The sequence below is a fragment of the Cimex lectularius genome, unplaced genomic scaffold (assembly GCF_000648675.2).
Source record: "Cimex lectularius strain Harlan isolate CLEC.00 unplaced genomic scaffold, Clec_2.1 scaffold99, whole genome shotgun sequence".
NCBI classification, from domain to species: domain Eukaryota; kingdom Metazoa; phylum Arthropoda; class Insecta; order Hemiptera; family Cimicidae; genus Cimex; species Cimex lectularius.
The window spans coordinates 969,731-987,964 of record NW_019392713.1 but is presented as its reverse complement, the minus strand read 5'-3'; the positions used below and the strand labels follow the sequence as shown (position 1 = coordinate 987,964).

The window sequence follows — 18,234 nt, the reverse complement described above, 5'->3', positions numbered from 1 at the left end:
GTGTTTAGAATGCAAAGATATATAGGAAGAAATATGATGTCTTGGGCTATGTTGGGCTAAGATCATAACATCTAATACAGCAGTGATAAGAAATTTGAAGGCGATGAACACATAGAGAATCTGAAAAGAAAAAAAAAATAGTGCAACAGTAAGAAAATAAAAACGAAGACCAAAAAGATAATTGATGATATAAATTGATGAAATAAATAATAAAAATTATAATTTAATTTAAAAAAAACAAAAAACAAAGTGAAGAGGGAGGATAGCACTGACTATTTTCTCCCCTCAATGTAAATAGTTGTACATATATATAGTTGTTCATGTATCCACAAATTACATGTTGTAAATAATAATTGCAGATTGTAATAAATAAATAAATTAATTAAATTTTTTTAAAAAATAATAGGTCAATTATGACTGCGTATGAATTAATTAACATGGTAAAACCATTCTTTATTGTTGAATTTGTGCCTTATTAGTTTATTTCTCATTTTATTCGTTTAGTTTTAAATATATATTGGCAAATTTTTTGTGAGATTTTGTATTTGGAAATTATTTAACTATTTGTAGCTTTTTTACGAGTAAATAAATATATAAATTGATATTTAAGAAGGAAGTTGTGTTCAGTTCCTCGGTTCGTTCAAAAAGAACCGTTCGTTAAGGTCCGGCCACGTGATCTTTGGCTGATAACTGCAATCAGTTAAGGTTTCAGGCACCGAACTTGCATACCAAACAAATTAGTTTTCGTCCTATTTTTACCTTTTCACGTATTATTTAATATTTAAAATGGTGAAATATGTATGCAGGACTTGGTCGTTCTATAGATCCGTCTTCATCAGAGGGTTTAGCAGGTGCAACATCGCCAATAGTCACGAATCCCCTGAGCAGAATGTAAAGGGCAAAAGTGCTAAGGAAATGCTGGAAGAAAGTTCGATGATAGACGAAGTTGAGGTGACAGAAAGCAAGGAAGAAGTCTGGGCGACGTCTCCCTATCCAAAAAGTATGTTTAATATTCATAACTATCAAATTGCTAAACAGCAACAGTCATATTTTCTTACTAAAAGTTGGTCAGTTTAAAAGTTGAAGGTATTTTTCTATTAGAACATGACTGAAGGTATTTTAGGTGATAACGCTGTCCGGTGGTCTTGCATAACTATAATGGTTGCCTGTGTGTTCTGGTAAAGGCGCGTACATACTAAGCAAATCTCAGCCAACAAAAGTCAGCAACTGCTTTGTTGGCCATGATTTGCTTAGTATATATGGGAGGCGAATCAGAACCAATCAAGCAGTTGGCCTTGTTCGAGGTTCAGACTTCTGGTGGTAACATCAAAAGTGTTGACGTTGTTGACTGTGATTCCACATGGTTCTCTTGGTTTGATGAGGATGAGCCAAAGATGACCAATGTGTTGGCAACGAACTGTCTTTCGTTGGCCCATATTTGCTTAGTAGGCGCCTTAAGGTGGTAGTAAGAAATCGCAGTTCCAGTACTGAAGATGGTGAGAAGTCAGATGAACATGTCAAAACCTGTAACTTGATCATCTGTTCTGCCTATTCTATCAAATTTTCTACTTTTTCAGATGACTTAGGCCTCTTTCAGATGAGGCAGTTTGGTTGATTCAACTAAGTTGCCGGTTGACTCTCAACTAGTTTACTGCCATGTGAAGACTTGGTTTTACACCAGGCAACTGGTGGAATCGACCTCTCTTCCGAACAGAGGTCAGCACAATGTTAGAACCCGAAGAACCAGGAGCACTTCTTGTGCTTGCCCTTCTGCAAAAAGAGTAGCAAAAAAGGAGGAAACCCAGTAAAGCAAAGTGTGGGTTTATCAGTTGTTATAAAATTGGGAAACAGATGCTTTCTCGCAAATACTGGTATGCTACTTCCCCCCAAGCTTCTATTCTTTTAATTTTATCATTATACTCCTCAAACCCCATGTCCCTTATCACGAGACTAATACAAATATTTTCAATCAACTGCTCCACATTGAAACTTGCAATTGTAATGCTTTCCTCAGTTGACTCAACCAGGCGACTGGTGTGAAGGACGAATGGCGAGCAGTGTCTTTTGAGTTGAGTACACCAGTGGGGATGAGAACGTGAGCAGCACTGGTGCCAACTGGCCACCTGCCTGGGCAGACAAGTTGACTGTGTGTGAAAGGTTTGGGGAGATTCCCAAACATTTTGCTACCCTAGTTAAACTAGTTGAATGAATGAGTTGCCTTTTCTGAAAGAGGCCTTAGGCATCATCCATCTTCAGTGTTTGGTTGTGTTTGTTCCTCTCCCTGCTTATATCCCTGACCAAACATTGATGATTAAAAAATGTGGAAACACATCTGACAGACCAACACAGCTAGGATAGGCAGACGGATGATCGGTAACAACCAAATTACAGGTTTATTACCATGCAGGCCAGACAGAGAAATCTCACAGTTGTCAATATTTAAGATCCAGTTCTGTTCTCTCTCTCTCTCTCTCTCTCTCTCTCTCTCTCTCTCTTTTTATATATTTTTTGTGTAACCATCATCAAACACCTAGATACTTCACTATTGATCGTACTGTCCAAAATTTTGTTGAAAATTGAGGTAGTTTTACAGTGGAACTCTATTATTCAGGGATTTAAATTAAATGCTTTTAAATTAGAAAAGGCCTCTTTACAACCTGCACGCGGTGACTAGTATTGGTCTATTGTGCATCTCGATTGTTGTCTAAAGCTCCTTATTAAACAGGCTCTTTACATTTTTCCAAAGCTTTTTCAAGTAGTTCTTCAGGCCCGAGCTTTTCCCAGTTGAAAGAATCTTAATGTATTAACCTACTTAAGTTTTTGCACCAATAAAGGTCTGCTATTTTTTTCTTCCTGGTGATATCCACACAGGCTTGTTTCCACCTCTCCGAGTCTGTTTCTGCAGTCTTCTTGTCCAGTTAGCAATCCAACTATTATTCTAGTAATATTACTTTATTTAGTTGTTCTGCCATTACTTTCTGCTATTGTGATTTGAAGAGCTTTTTCGCATGCTCCTGTCTTGGAAGACAATGGCAACAAGGATTTATTTTGAATCCATTGCCTGATGGACTGTATTTTTGGCAGTTTGGTATGCCACTAAAGGGTTCAGGGCCAATAGATGTCCTCATTAATTTATAGGCCCTGTTGTATACAAGGGTAATTTTATAGTTATTTATATTTTAATAATATTATATATTTTATTATAATTTTATAGTTATCAGCAGTATATTATTTATTATTTCAGAATAACCACCATCTTTTCATTTTCAGCACTGGTTTATTTTCAGATCATGATGAAAATAGTGGTCTTTTTATTTGTATGTAATATTAAACTTTATTTGTATGTAGTTGCATAATGATTTTTCTATTTGTAAAATTAATGTGTAGAGACTTATTTAAATAAATTATTTAAATTTTCCAAACATTGTTCATTTATCATTCTGGTTGCACATATTATACAATTTTATTCTTGTCAATGGTTTAATTATGCACTGACACCTTCTGGTGAATGTTGCTATAGTTGTGTTTTCTGTTAGTTTTCAGTATTAGAAGTACCGACCATTTTTTCACGTATGAACACTCTGGCTCAAGGTATGGTCTTGAAGAAAAAATTAATTTCCGATGTTACTGCCAAGCTTTAGACCTATTTTAAGGTCATCATCTCGACAAAATAACCTTATATGTCTACAGATTGTCATATTTAAGTTTTTACAGGCATCTCAAGTTCCTAGAAGACTGGCTTATTCCCAAACTTGGCAGAAGCAATTAAATTTTCTTTCTTCTTCAAGACCATAACTTGATACAGAGTGTTCGTTTTTGTTGGTGATAGGTCATTGGTACATAATAGATACAGAATTGGCCCTAGATTGCTTCCTTGGGGAACATCAGCCTTTATTTTTAAACGTTCGGTGTATTTTTTCCTGCTTATTGCTATAAGTAGAATCAATTCAGAAATCATCTCACTGGCTTACATTATCTTGAAGTCGAGAAACAGATAATATTTCTCTTCTAAAGTTATTTCATTTAGATAAGGTTGTAAGTAAAATAAGTCAGCATTTTTTCATGGTAAATTCAATAAAGAAGTTTTGAAAATTTTTACTTGTCAACATATTTAATCAATTTTTTTCCACTACATGTTGGCATCTTCCATTTAATTTTGAATTTCCATTCTCCCAACTCTTATCTGGGTTTTGAGCGATGAACTGGACGTGCTTTATGTAGTTCTCAAGTAACCAAGGTTTGTCCCATTAATAGAGCACAGCTTGGTATAAGTGAAAATGTGAAAGGTGATTTTAGCCAATTGCTTATCGCTCCAATTATGTGCAGTTTACACTAGAATTGTTGAAGAAGCTGTCCAGCACACCCTTCTAAACCTAACAAATACTCAACAGTACCTTTTTAGGATGTAATCCAGCTTTTGAAGTTATTAATGGCAGGTTGCTACATTTTCCATTTGCATTTTCTTAGAGAATTGTTTTAAAGGATTCCCTTTTCATCCCTAGTTAATCAATCTTTTTAAAAATTGGTTGAAATAGTGCATTTTAGGAGGAAATCACAGATGGGAGATTGGGTCCAATGAATTCTTCTCAGTCAACGTGTGAGGAACCCATCACTCCGATAAACATATCAAGCTGCTCTCAGATGCATTAAAACGCTTGTATGAAATATGTTAGTGTCTCTGCAGTATTTTATGTCATTGAGTGTGGATTATTTGTGACAAAGATTGAATTTACATATCCATCAAATTGAAGGGCGACCAGATATGTTGCATCTTCCAAATCAAAATTAATTAATGTATGAACCAAACAAACGACTTATCAATGGTGCTTTCCCCTAAAGCACAATTTTCCTAGTAGTCTGAGATAGGGTTTTCCCTTTGTGGAAATAAAAATCCATTAAATTAGCATAACATTGTAAAAATACAATTGCTTGAATGAAACAGATTTGTAAAAAGCATCTAAACTAATCTTTCTTCAAACAACAATTCAAACATTTGTTCAATTCACAAGAGGGATAAAAATTAAATTTTTGAAAAACACTACAGTTATTTTACAATCTATTATGTATCAGTATTATGTGGATATAATTTATTTATTTAGCTCTTGTCTGTTTATTGGTCTATTTGACAAAACATCATTTGGTGGTTTACCAGGTTTTGCTATCATTGTGATTTCGACTATCTTTCAGATTCTGGGAAAATATTTTGCATTTGGGTTAGTTTTATTTTTTTATTTATTTATATATATANTAATTTTTTAAATTTCTTGTTATGAGATGGGACCTTTTTTGAGTTTATTTTATTGCACTAGCCACTACTTTTGGAGTAATAAACATAAATACTTTTTCTTCTAGAGGTGTGTTTTCATCAACCTTTTTTTATGTGATTATTGGGGTAGAAAAATTACTTTATCCACTCCAATAATTACAAGAATTGCCAGTAGATTGGCTTTGTACTTTTATTGCGCACACATATGGTGAACCTGGAGGATCAAAAAAAGATCTCATACTTACTTTTGCTTTTATTTGCATACTTTATTTATTTATTTATTTTTTTAAGTTCAAGGTTCAGATAAGAGAAATCAGGCTTTATTCTCTTTCCGACCTCGGGTGGATCCTAGAGATACGAGCATTATACTATTCCCCGGCCAAGGGACCCAATTTGTCGGGATGGGAAAGAATCTGATGAAAATCCCTGCTGTCAAGGACTTGTTCGAGGAGGCGAACCATATACTTAGATACAACCTGATGGACATTTGTTTAAATGGTCCCAAAGAGAAGCTCAACAGGACGGAATTTGCACAGCCGGCGATTCTAGTCTGTTCCCTTGCTGCTCTCGAGCGGCTGAAAGAAGAAAAGCCGAAAGCAATTGAAAACTGCTGCGCTACTGCTGGCTTCAGCCTGGGCGAACTCACAGCCCTCATCTTCGCTGAGGCGATCAAATTTGAACAAGGTATATGAAATAATCTAAATACTTTTAAAACTGGCTAATTCGTGAAAGTTTGATAAAGCTTTTCAACGATTTAATTAAGATTTGCATGGGCTTTTATGTCTGCTTATTACAGCTGAGTAGAAGAGACAATCTCCAATTAGTAATGATCCAATAAAATTGATTCATTAGGAAAAAAGTTAATTTAAGAAAAAATATGAAACATTTTAGATATTTCACTCCATTATTTAATTTCTTAATCCTTGATTAAGTCAAAAGAGAGAATGTTAATGTTTCAATTTAAAATTATATTATTATTGTAGCGTTAAGGTTAGTGAGAGTCAGGGCTGAATCGATGCAGCTAGCTGCTGAAATGGAAGAAGGAGCAATGGTGATGGTGATGTTCAGTCCAGATTCTAAGCTTTCCTTTGCTTGTAAATCAGCAAAGGAGTATGCTATTTCTGAAGGGATTCCAAACGCATACTGCGGTGTTTCTAATTATCTCTTTCCACATAGCAAAATCATCGCCGGCCATGAAAAGGTATAAATTGATTTTAGAAAACAAAATTGTCCTTAGTTTCAAAGATAATCAATTTTAGGCCATCAAATATTTAGAAGAGAATAAAGACAAGTTCAACTTGAAGAGGATGAAAAGGTTGCAAGTGTCTGGTGCTTTTCACACGCCGCTCATGCAACCTGCCATTGAGCCATTCGTCGAAGCATTAAAAAAGACAAAGATTTATGAGCCGACTATTGCTGTGCACTCAAATGTCGACGGAAAGCATTACCAAAATGCCAATCATATTAAGAAACAGCTTCCTAAGCAGATTTTAGCTCCTGTGAAGTGGGAACAGACCTTGCACATTCTTTACGAAAGGCCTAAGGACATGCCATTCCCTCAAACTTATGAATGCGGCCCAGGTCAAAGCTTGTCAACGATTTTAAAAATGGTCAATGTAAAAGCGCATGAAAATTGTTTTAATGTTCCAGCATGATTTAAAAGGTGTAAATATTTTATTGTTTCATAAATTAGTTGTCAATAAATCTTTTTTAAATTTAATACATATTGAAATGATTTTGAATGTACAATTCCTAGATAATCTGCTTGTTAGGTGAGTACTGCAGTCTCTAACCTAAATGCCATAAGACAAGGATTGTAGCCAGTGTAGCTTTTTGTAGAAGTACTTATGCTTCTGCAAGTTTAAGCATCGTACCGAATTCCCGTTGGGAAGAGAAATTTATTCTACAAGTTACCTGACTTGAAACCAACCAAGAAAAGTCTTCATACAGCAATCAACCAGGCAACGTTGTTGAATTGTGTAAAACAGGGGTAAGACTCTCGCCTGGGTTTGATTACTACCATCGCCTCTAATTTTCTGATAGTTTAAATTGACATGGCACTCATCAGTAGAAGTCTTCAGGCGAGTTCGAATATCGGCGACCCTGAATTTGTGTCTGATTCCCTTTGAAAATGGGTTTCTTCAGTGACCCAAACATCAAGGCTCCAAAATGACCAAAGATAGTCGACTGCTTCTTTGGTACCTTATGATATATAATTGCATTTAAGGAAAAAAATGTAGGAAACAGAAAGCTCACATTGTAATTTAATATGTTCTATTTGCTGGCCTTACATAATTTTTCAAAGGTTTTCAGAATTTTTTCATAGAAAATGATCGAAATTAGTTTAAACAAGGCGTCAAAAGCATTATTACATGTAATCGTTTCATTTTTGTTTATAAAAAAAGAGAAAAACTTTTTATTTTACTCGAGGAAAGATTGCAATAAACGTCAACTTTTAGTGGGAATAGATTTTAAAAGAAATCGACTAGGATCATCAGACACCTTGTTGAATGAACTTGCATGAGAGGACAAAATTTACGCACCACCCTTAAATTTTAATGTATTTACATTTCTTCATATTTTGCTATCAAAAATAGGTTTTGTTGTAAAAATATGACGTTTAAAAAGAAAATGATTATATTCACCTTGAACCATGCCTTGAAAAAGATTTTTGGTAAAATTCTGAGGAATTCTTTCCCGCTCATCAAGAGCAGCTGTTTCCAACACTTCTAAGGTGTTAGGACATGGGTTTCACTGTTGTTCTCATTGCTTAAGCAGGTCCCAAATGTGTTCAATTGGGTTCAAATATAGACTTTGTGCCAGCCACTACAAGCACTAAATTCCGACCTCATTCAGGTAGTCATTCACAATACATGCTCTATGGGGCCCATGTTCTTTGATTGTCTTGTAATTATCTATATAAGAATAAGAATAATATCAATGAAATCAATGAAGGAAAAAGATTAACGGAAAATGATCTTTAGGTGTAGCAGACTGGAAAGGCATATTGCTACTTTTAGTACAAATGGGATTAATAAGTACTGAACCAAGAACCATTAGCGGGGCAATTATATGAGTCGGACACCCTAATTACTTCTGTGGTCCCCTAGGATTTTATATTTTTATTTAACTTTCCTAATATGGAACTTAATTAATATGGAATTTAACTTTACTAATGGAAAATATGAAAGAGTACTGAGGCTACTTGTTATTTTTAAATTCTCTACAACCCAACTGTTTTAGAAAAAGTAAATAAGTAAAGATAAAAAACTGCATCTAGAAGTTTTGGAAATAGAATCCTCAATTATTTCAAGAGAATTGTTTATTTATGTCTTAGTAACTGGAAAGTTAATTGAAATCTGAATCAAATTTTAAGCTCTTGTTTTTTCCTCTCATGTGCTTAGTTGCCTAATATATATTTAATCTTTTTAAGCAATAAAAAATATTTAAAATGTGTAATATTTTTCATATATGTAAATTTATGCAGTACTCTTCAAATATGCAAAAATATGCATAATAAAATTTTAACTGTTGCACCACGGAAGTATGATTTGGATGAATATCTGATCACCATTGTCATAAGTGATAAAAAAAATTTCATACAAATCTGGACTCTAATCATGACTGTTTATTTGTAGCTAATCGTAATCTCTTACTGATGAAGCCACCATTTTTTTCTGTTTTGTCTCATTTATATTAGTTTTACTTTTTTTAGCAGATGATTAACAACCATGTGCAAACTTAATATAAGGTTCAAATTTTCAGTTTTAATAAAGGATAAGTAAGTATTTTGTTAAGAACATATGTTAGAGTTGCAATAACTTCTTGAATATGTATTTATTACGTAACAAAATTATAAAAATAATTTATTAATAACTTGAGCTTATATACACACAATACAAAAAGGTAACATATAGTGTGATGACTAAAATTTAAATTGTGAAATTCATTGTACATTGGCCACAGCTTAAAAAATAAAAGTCTATGCAACAGTTTTCATACATGTTTTTTTTTGTTAACCGTAAATACAACGAATATTTTTACAAGTGCATGAAATACATTGAGTATTATACATTTTTTACATTAAAAACAACCAGGCAGTTGACATGACCACCGTATATACAAGACTTTTTGATAAAAACACGGACAATTTTATGCTGACGGGTCTATTTACACTTGTGAGACTTTGGTTCTATCTACAATCCCGGGGAGAATGCGACAGTCTATTTAAAAACCTTACATTATTTTCAAACTATTCAAGACTTAAGAGTTTTTTAAAAATAAATACTTTTCCAAAGGAGTAATAGAAATTATATCACATATAAAGTTCCGTACAGTATTCTAAATGAACAGTAAAAGGCTATGTTTTAGATTTTTTAGGAGTGTGAAGGTCCCTTCTCCAGTAGGGATGATCGGATAGGTCGACGCCATCAGGGAGCGAGACGACATACTGCGAAGGGTTTCGGGGAAGGGACATTGTATTGTATCTGTTTTCTGATTTTATCGAGTGTGTATAATCTCTCGTCCCTCTTCGTTTAAGTGTGAAATCTCTTTCACCAGTCGCTTGATAAGAATCTCTCCACTGCACCCAGCTGTGTCGGCAAATCGGATCTACCGGGCCCCAGTTTCTAGTAGGCTTCAGACTGCTTAATAATTTCTTTAAAAAAAACAAACAAGCAATAAATATAATTTAAAATTTTAATAATTTAATGTTATTAAAAGTTACCTGGCCAAAATTGTAATCAACTTGGGCAGATATCTGCCAAATTGCTATGACAACGATTATAAACCAAAGGAATCCGTATAGCACCCAACCTGTGAGGTAGACCCAGTAGTCGTCAGCGTTCTGATCTTCGCCGGTCAAAGGTAAAAAGAACAATGAAGCAATTTCAATACCCTGAAAAAATTGCAGATTATTAGTTTTTACAGATTTAAAAATTTACTTTTTTGTTTTGTACTCACCACCAAGAATATGGGTGTGGTGAACCATATTGTATTCCAAAATTTGGAGAGTTTGTATCCAAGAACAAACTCAAAATCATTGCGGATTGAATTGATTCCATATATCCAAATAAAACCGATCAATTCGAGAGCGGTCGACATTGCGACCATGTGCCCAATCACATAATAATCAAGCATGTGAAGAAATTTTAATTTTTCCTGGAATAATTAATCATATGCATTATCTAAGATTTTCATTAAAATACAGTTTTGACTATACTTACTGGAAGCATTATGGCAACTCCGATGATAAATCCAATGGCACAAGTCAAACCGGTAATCATCCAAGACCTCCATTTATTTTTCGATTCGACACTCACGGATACGGCTATAGTGTATACAAGGGCGACCTTGTAAAATGACAATTAGGTCAATTGATTTTATGAAATGTTTCATTTAACATTAGACCTACCATGCTGGTAAATCCTGAAAAGATCAAAAGGACAAAAGCAGCCATGGCCCAAATTTGACCATTTTCGCCAAAACAGCAAGAGCCCATGTTGTAAATAACGTTCATGACAAACAATAACGGCACTTCGAGTAGGTGCTCTGAAATGGCGATTCTTCCAAGCCAAAGATATACCAAAAATACACCAGCAACACCGATAACCACATTACAGAGAATGTAGAGAAAAGCAGTCCTGAGAAATGTCAAAAATGTATGATTAGACAATAGCAAAGAAATAACTAAATGCTAAAACTACACGTAAAATATCAAAGAACATTTGAATAAAACTGACCATACTTAGGTCAGTTTTTTTCTGCTTCAATTTTAATTTTGAGATGGCTGATGAAACCAGTGAAAATGAACAGATGCTTAAGCTATAAGATTATAAGAACTTAGAGAATGATCAGTTTACAAAGAGCTTATTCAATCCAAGATTATCTGGTTCAAACTCCTACTTAAAAATAACCAGTTGAAAATACAAAAACTTACCAAAATGCATTGCTTTTTGAGTAAATATTTCCAGAGCATGTTGTTATATTTCCAAATCCAATATGGGTCGAAAAGAAAAATTGGACAACAGCATAATACCAAGTCTGAAATGGAAATTAAAACATAAACCAAATAACTTTACCTCAATATAATGCCAAAAAAGAAAAACTTACATCGAATTTCCAGACTGGGTCCAAGCTTAGTTTGAATAAGTCTGACAAGCCTTTCATGTCGATCGTAAGTTGTTGTGTTAGTAAGGCGATTAATCCACCTATCAGTGGGATCCCAAGGCAAAATGCAGATATCCTGTATGACTTTACTCCTCGAGATACACTGAAAATTTTGCATGAAAAAATAATTATTTAATTTTTGTATTCTAGCCAATGTTAGTTACCAAAGCATGATGAACGCCCATATAAGGAAAAGAAGAGTCACATTGACTCCAAACCACATGGGATCCTTGTCCAAGGACTTCAAAAATGTTTTTCTGAAACATGCAAAAAGTGATTTTACAAAATATTTTAAAATACAGGGTGTTCAAAATATATAGATGAAATATGGGCATTTAAAGTTTTATTTTTTAGAATAAAATATAGTATGTATAAAATTCTCACTCTAAGCAGGATTCACTGGCTGAATTTGCTGCTTGTTCCTAAAAACAAAAGCAAAAAACATTAACTATTGACTATATAAACATAAAATTTTAAAATTTACCTTGGTTATTGGGTTCAAGCTTGTGATCAGTGAGACACATTCTTGAAATGGCAATGGGCCCTTTATACTCCAAAGGGCAAAAAATAACGATATTACCATGACCACTGGGTAGTACACGGCTAGGAAAAATGAGCAGAGTACTTTAACATACCCGACACCTGTCATAAAAGATTTCCAGTTAATTTATCTGTCGAATCATTAGATAGTGTTAAAAATAATTACCCTTGAGTAAAGGAACTGCCCTCCATATTTTTGTAGTCCCTTGCTGGCAAAACTGGCCCAAAACGATTTCAAGGAAAGTCAGGGGTATGCCAAATAGGATGGTGACCACTATGTAGATAATCAAGAACGTTCCTGTTATCAAAATTAAACTTTAATTCTACAAATATTTATTGGTTTTTAAGGTTTTTGCTATTTTGTTAAAATATGGTTGACCATTGCAGTAGTGGGTAGGGCTGAGTGATTGATTGTCTGACTATTTGCCATACTATAAGTCCTAGATTTGAATCCCAGCATAGTTCATGATTTTTAATTGCTTTTAATTACTTCATTTTTACTTACTTGCTCTTATAAATTGAATTTTGAAAGTTACAATAAATTTTAAAAACAAAACCTAAAATTTTAGATATTCTGCAGTATTAATCCTTATTAAATATATTTTAAAATGATAATTTGATTTTCAAAATAACTAGCAATTGAACACCGAATAAACATTCTGATAACTACACAAATATGGCAGTATACACTGAAGAAACCAACTAAAAATTTTTGTGACATTTATTTATTCATGACTTTTCTAACGACACAATTGGGGTCAATTAATATTATTTCTTCCCACTATTGAGGTAGATTAACTTTTTCCTTTCATTTTTGACAAAATTTTAGTAATTGACATTTTCCTTCGATCTTTTTGTCAAAATTTTGTAAAGACTTTTTCCTTTGCTCTTTTTCTCAACATTTTTGTAAATTGACTTTTTTAAAGGTCACAATTGGGATTGTTTGACATTACATTGCCACTATTGCCAAATTTTTGGTAAATTGCCTTTTTTCTTTTATTTTTGCAAAATTTTGGTAAATTGACTTTTCCCTTTATTTTTGTAAAATTTTTGGTAAACTGACTTTTTTAAGGTCACAATTGGGATTGATTGACATTATTTGTTGACACATTTGGGTCAGATTGAACTTTTCATTTGTTATTTTTGTAAAAAATTGTGTAAATTGACATTTTCCTTTATTATTTTTGTCCAAATTTATGTATATTGACTTTTCACTTTACTCTTTTTGACCAAATTTGCGTAAATTGACATTTTCAAATTTCACAATTGGGATCAATTGATATTATTAGTTGCCACTGTTGGTGTAGAATGACTTTTTCCTTCTCTCTTTTGGCATAATTTTGGTTAATTTACTTTTCCCTTACTTTTGTCATAATTTTGGTAAATTGACTTTTTCCTTTGTTCTTTTTATCAAAATGTTATTAAATTATTTTTTTTTATTTTGTTCTTTTGTTAAATTTTTGGTAAATGGACATTCCTTTTATTTTTATCAAAAATTGGTAAATAGACTTTTTCCTTTTATTTTTGTCAAAATGTTGATGAACTGACTTTTTCTTTTGTTCTTTTTGTTAAAATTTCCTTTTTTCCCTCTCTTGCCACACAAATATCACAATTTGGATTATTTGCTGCCACTAAGGGGGTATGTATAATTCTTTCATTAAAGTCAATATGTTGACTTTAAATAAAATGTTTGCAAACTCAAATTTATTTCACTTTTAATTAATTTATTTTTAGTGGGAAAAATGATGGGAACTTATGACTTTTCATGATGAGCTGTTGGTATGATGATCAATTTTACAATTGTTTTAGTTTTTCATGTTTTACAATTCCTTTTTTTTGGTTACTTTTTCGTGTTTTACTTGGTTGTGCTTTTGAATTCAATAATAGTTAGGAAATAGTTTTCATAAATTTTGAATAGCCATATTTAAAAAAAAAAAAAAAATTCAAATACGTGTTCCTGTCCCATCTTCAGCAAATTTTCATCAGGCGTGCTGTTGAAATCTCTATGCCGCTCTATCTTCGGAAAATCGTGTTTAGCAAGAAAAATGGACTCTTGGGGCAATGCCAGATTTATTTTTCCTACTTCTTGAACTTTTTGTTTGACTCTTAAATGTCTGTCAGTTAAGTAGGCTTATTCGGATGTTAATTGTTATAAGAAAATAAAAAAAAAAGTAATGTTTGCTGATGGGAGGTGACATTGAAGTTATAAAGATGAAGTTCAGTTGTTTGGGATGATACATTTTGTTTTAAGATAAATTAAAACGGCAAGGTAGAAATAACCAAATGTTGGCCGTAATGCCGTTATTGACCAACGCCTTCCCAAACGGAAAATGTCATTTTGTAGGCACTTATTTGCATTTTTGAACAAATGTGGCGAAATCGCGCGACTGATTGTATTAGGAAAAGATGTCAGTGCCAAAGGAGTTGCGTAAAAAAAGGGAAGAAGATTCAAATATTAATGACACACACGGTCAACACAATGAACACTCACAAGGCAAATTTACACACAATGTCACCTAACTCGAGCTTTATGATTTGTAAGACGCGTCCTTTTAAGCCCTCAAGTCCGGCCACTGGGTGAAGAAATGTTTACAATTGGTAATTGCTGTTTCGCAAATGATAAAATAAGACTTGTAAAAAATGTAAGTCCAGTTTTCTATTAATAATTTCAAAAAAGGAAGTTTCAGTTCAACAAAGAAAATTAACGCTCTTTTTCTTCGTGTACTCCTTTCTTTGAAGTCCTGTGATCTAAGGCTATTTTCTCCTAGTGATTTTCCTCGATATAGCAAGAAATACTTATATTACAGCTGATTTGATTAATTTTTAGTTATAAAAGTTTATGATTTAATTGACTATTTTTATTAGCCGTGTTTTTACATACCTCCTCCGTGCATATAGACCACTCTGGGTAGCCTCAAGATGTTGCCAAGGCTGAACGTCAGGCTCAACGCGACCAATATCGTGCTGAGACGAGGGAAGAACGAACATGACGGCTTCTGAAAACAATGGAAAATCAATTAATTACACCAAACTGGCTAATAGAACAAAAAATGTACGTATTGCCGATTTCTCCTGATGAATTATTCAAACTATGATAGGCGGAAAATTTCATATTCACTTATTCTATTATCTACATATTTCAATATTTCAGGGTCACTTCGGTTATCCTTTACAAAAAAATACCAACAATAAGCGCCCAATTATTTTATTTAACCAAATATACAGTCATTTTAATTTATGCGCTTTTATTTCATACCACATCCGATGTCTTTTTTAATGTTTAAATATTAAAAAAAGGTTAATTTTAAATTAAAAAGGGTTAATTTGATTTTAAAAAGAGTTAATTTGAAGCTAAAGGGTTAATTTGAAATTAAAAACGATTAATTTGAAGTTGACAAAAGTTAATTAAAAAGTTAATTTGAAGTAAAACAATGTTTTATTGTTAAAAAGGGTTAATTTGCAGTTAAAAAATGTTAATTTGATTTTTTAAAAATATTTTATTTGCACCTGACACATATTCGTTCATATTACAAATGCGATTAAAAAACTTTTTTGTTTACACGGTGAAACACTAAGCACTGTAGCAAAAAGCACTGTACCCGGGAGGACACATGACATGAGAAACCAGCCAATGCTGGCACTCAATGTGAGGGATTAAGGGACAAGAAAGTCCCTGCTCGTTTGTTATTCGATCCGTGTCTTATTCGAGCTGTACAACGGAATTGAAATTAAAAATGCTTAATTGTTATAAACGGGTTAATTTAAACGTGAAAAATGGTTAATTTATGGTTTAAAAGGTTAATTAAAAAAGTTAATTTGAAGTAAAAATAGATGATTGTTAAAAAAGTTCATTTTATGTTAAAAAAGGTTAATTTGAAATTAAAAAAAAGAAAATTTGAAATTAAAAACGCTCTATTTAATATTAAAAATGGTTAATTTGATATGACAAAAATGTTTATTTAAACCTGAAAGTTTATTTAAGTTAAAAATGATAAATTTGAAGTGAAAAAGAGTTAATTTGAAATAAGACAGCGTTAATTTGAAGTTAAACCGAGTTAAATGGAAAGTTAAAAAGTTAATTCGAAGATAAAAATAGTTAATTGGTAAAAAGGATTAATTGGAATTTAAAAGGTTACTTTGAAATTAAAAACAGTTAATTTGAAGTTAAAAATAGTTAATTTGAAGTTAAAAAGGGTTCATTTGAAATTTAAAATGTTAATTTGAAGATAAAAATAGATAATTGTTAAAGAGGATTCATTTGAAATTAAAAAGTTGAATTTGAATTTAAAAAGATTTGAGGTTTAAAGGGGTTAATTTGACGTATAAAAGGTACACCGTACATATATGGCATTATGTTTTTGTTATGGAATGGTTATGTTCGCTCTGGTGCTCTTGGATCTCAATTTTTAATATGATTGTACTGGAAACCAAAGGCTTCAAAATGGTGTATTGATGCTAATATCGTTTAACCTTTTAAATTACATATTAATTAGATTCAAAGTCCTGATGATGTAGAAGACATTAAAAGCTCGAATGTACTGTGTGGTTTTTCTTTCTAATTGATCCCACCTCTTTATTGTATTTTGATATTATTATTTATAAGTACAAAAGATCGTTCCGGCCCTATTGCCACGTGAGTGGGTCCTCAAGTTGGTGAACCCTTCCTCGTCAGCGGTTTTGACATTACTGATTACTGGACACGTCCATGAAGGAAACGGCGCATTATCCTATGGGAAGAAACCTATCGATTTGCAAAATTCCGCTGATATTACCGATTTCCCGGTGCTGTTTATAAGCCCGAGGACGTCCGCTGACCAGATACTACTTAGGATTAAAAAAGAGCCGACTGACAAGTTGAGGTCTATTTTCGCTGTTCGTTTGTTATTCGATCCGTGTCTTATTCGAACTGTACAACGGTGAAATGACAAAAGCTTTTTGTGTTTATTTTTTAGGAAAAGGGCAAACGTCGGTCGGGTCTGAATCTTGATCTTCTGTCAATATTATCAAGGGAAAACACATACAACCAATGAGGTATCTGATCACGGTTTATAAAATTAAATATTTGTGTTTCAACCTTTTTTTTTCATGTTCATAGACTGCTAATTAGCAGAGAGGCAGCGACCTGAAAAATCATTTGTCCCAGTGTGCTTATGTCTTGCAGTTCGGCCACCGCAGCAAGGCTACGGGACAAGGTCATGGGCCATGATTTTTCCAACAAAACGTGTTATTAATGAAAGGCCTTCCGATACAGTTAACCTAGCAAAAATACTCGGTGGTCAACCGCAGGGAAAACTTAAGCATCTTCTGACGGTCGAAAATCGGAATAGGGACGGTTACGCTTTCTTAATACACCTTGAAAGTCAAAAGATAAGAAAAACACGTTTTACACCCTTCAAGAGGATTTTTCAAAAATAATGATGAACTATAATATCACTTACAGTCCGGCTGTTGGAAGGCATTTATGAAGATGTGTCGGTTACCAGTGGCGAGTACATCACGACTGCTCTATTTTCAAACGAGCCCGTAAAAATTAAATCATTTGTAATTATAATATACGCAAATACGAATCATGAGAGTGCTAATTAATATCGTAATGTGTGAACAGGAAATCCATTGATTTTTTTATACTTTCCATTAATAATTTTGGATTAATTTTTTTTACAATTTTTTTAAATCTTTATTTCTATTCTTTTTATCAATCAATTTCTAAATAATTTAACTAAAACACCTCAGAAAAAGTTCTAAATATTTTCCCAATTATTGCTTTTCCCATTAAATCATTTTTAACATCAAATTAACTCTTTTAATTTTAACTCTGTTATTTAACTATTTTTTTAAATAAAATATAAAAAACTGAGGAGATAAAAAATGGCCTCTTAAAGATTAATTCATTAAAACATTATGATTAATCAAAATTAAAATTAAAAGCTATACTCAATTAAATATAAAAATAAATGATTCTTCTACTTTTAATTCTAGATTTTTTGAAAGATAATATAATTGGTCACTTAAAAGCTCGAATTAAATATAGAATAATCGTTTGCTTTTATATTAAATTGTATAGCTTTTTTTCGTCAAATGAATCCTTATTACTTTAGAATTAACCTTTTTTAAATTTCAATTAACTTTTTTAAACTTCAAATTATCCATATTTAATTCCAAATTAACCCTTTTAAACTTCAAATTATCCATTTTTATTTTCAAAATTTCAAACTAGCCATGTTTAACTTAAAATTAACCATTTGTGTCTTATAATTAAC

General features: G+C 32.5%; 2 protein-coding genes across 4 annotated transcripts in view; one reads left to right on the top strand and one right to left on the bottom strand.

Moving 5' to 3' along the window:
* The first annotated feature begins 689 nt into the window (after positions 1 to 689).
* Positions 690 to 6,961, top strand: LOC106662192 (probable malonyl-CoA-acyl carrier protein transacylase, mitochondrial). The gene is made up of 4 exons (XM_014386069.2): positions 690 to 1,000; positions 5,558 to 5,950; positions 6,250 to 6,467; positions 6,526 to 6,961. The coding sequence occupies exons 1-4, from the start codon at positions 787 to 789 to the stop codon at positions 6,919 to 6,921; spliced, it is 1,221 nt and encodes a 406-aa protein (XP_014241555.1). The 5' UTR covers positions 690 to 786; the 3' UTR covers positions 6,922 to 6,961.
* A 2,115-nt stretch (positions 6,962 to 9,076) lies between these two features.
* LOC106662182 (sodium-dependent nutrient amino acid transporter 1-like) overlaps positions 9,077 to 18,234 on the bottom strand; it is a 79,704-nt gene continuing 70,546 nt past the window's right edge. The window contains exons 1-13 of one of the 3 annotated variants that reach the window (XM_014386059.2): positions 17,413 to 17,477; positions 14,856 to 14,970; positions 12,141 to 12,272; positions 11,919 to 12,076; positions 11,819 to 11,856; positions 11,599 to 11,691; positions 11,378 to 11,537; positions 11,205 to 11,308; positions 10,680 to 10,908; positions 10,492 to 10,617; positions 10,229 to 10,426; positions 9,993 to 10,163; positions 9,602 to 9,923 (exon numbers count right to left, since the gene is read on the bottom strand). In XM_014386059.2, the coding sequence (XP_014241545.1) occupies positions 9,627 to 9,923; positions 9,993 to 10,163; positions 10,229 to 10,426; positions 10,492 to 10,617; positions 10,680 to 10,908; positions 11,205 to 11,308; positions 11,378 to 11,537; positions 11,599 to 11,691; positions 11,819 to 11,856; positions 11,919 to 12,076; positions 12,141 to 12,272; positions 14,856 to 14,970; positions 17,413 to 17,433 (1,842 nt within the window). In that variant the 5' untranslated portion in view covers positions 17,434 to 17,477 and the 3' untranslated portion in view covers positions 9,602 to 9,626. Of the gene's footprint in view, positions 9,924 to 9,992; positions 10,164 to 10,228; positions 10,427 to 10,491; positions 10,618 to 10,679; positions 10,909 to 11,204; positions 11,309 to 11,377; positions 11,538 to 11,598; positions 11,692 to 11,818; positions 11,857 to 11,918; positions 12,077 to 12,140; positions 12,273 to 14,855; positions 14,971 to 17,412; positions 17,478 to 18,234 lie in introns of those variants that run through there. The other 2 variants (XM_014386049.2, XM_024226464.1) reach the window with 2 other exon arrangements.

Excerpts from the sequence above, each read along its gene's own strand:
- LOC106662192 (XM_014386069.2), top strand. The coding sequence starts at position 787 with ATGGTGAAATATGTATGCAGGACTTGGTCGTTCTATAGATCCGTCTTC. Across the intron at positions 5,951-6,249 it reads GGCGATCAAATTTGAACAAG|CGTTAAGGTTAGTGAGAGTC; the intron begins GTATATGAAATA and ends TTATTATTGTAG. Across the intron at positions 6,468-6,525 it reads TCATCGCCGGCCATGAAAAG|GCCATCAAATATTTAGAAGA; the intron begins GTATAAATTGAT and ends AATCAATTTTAG.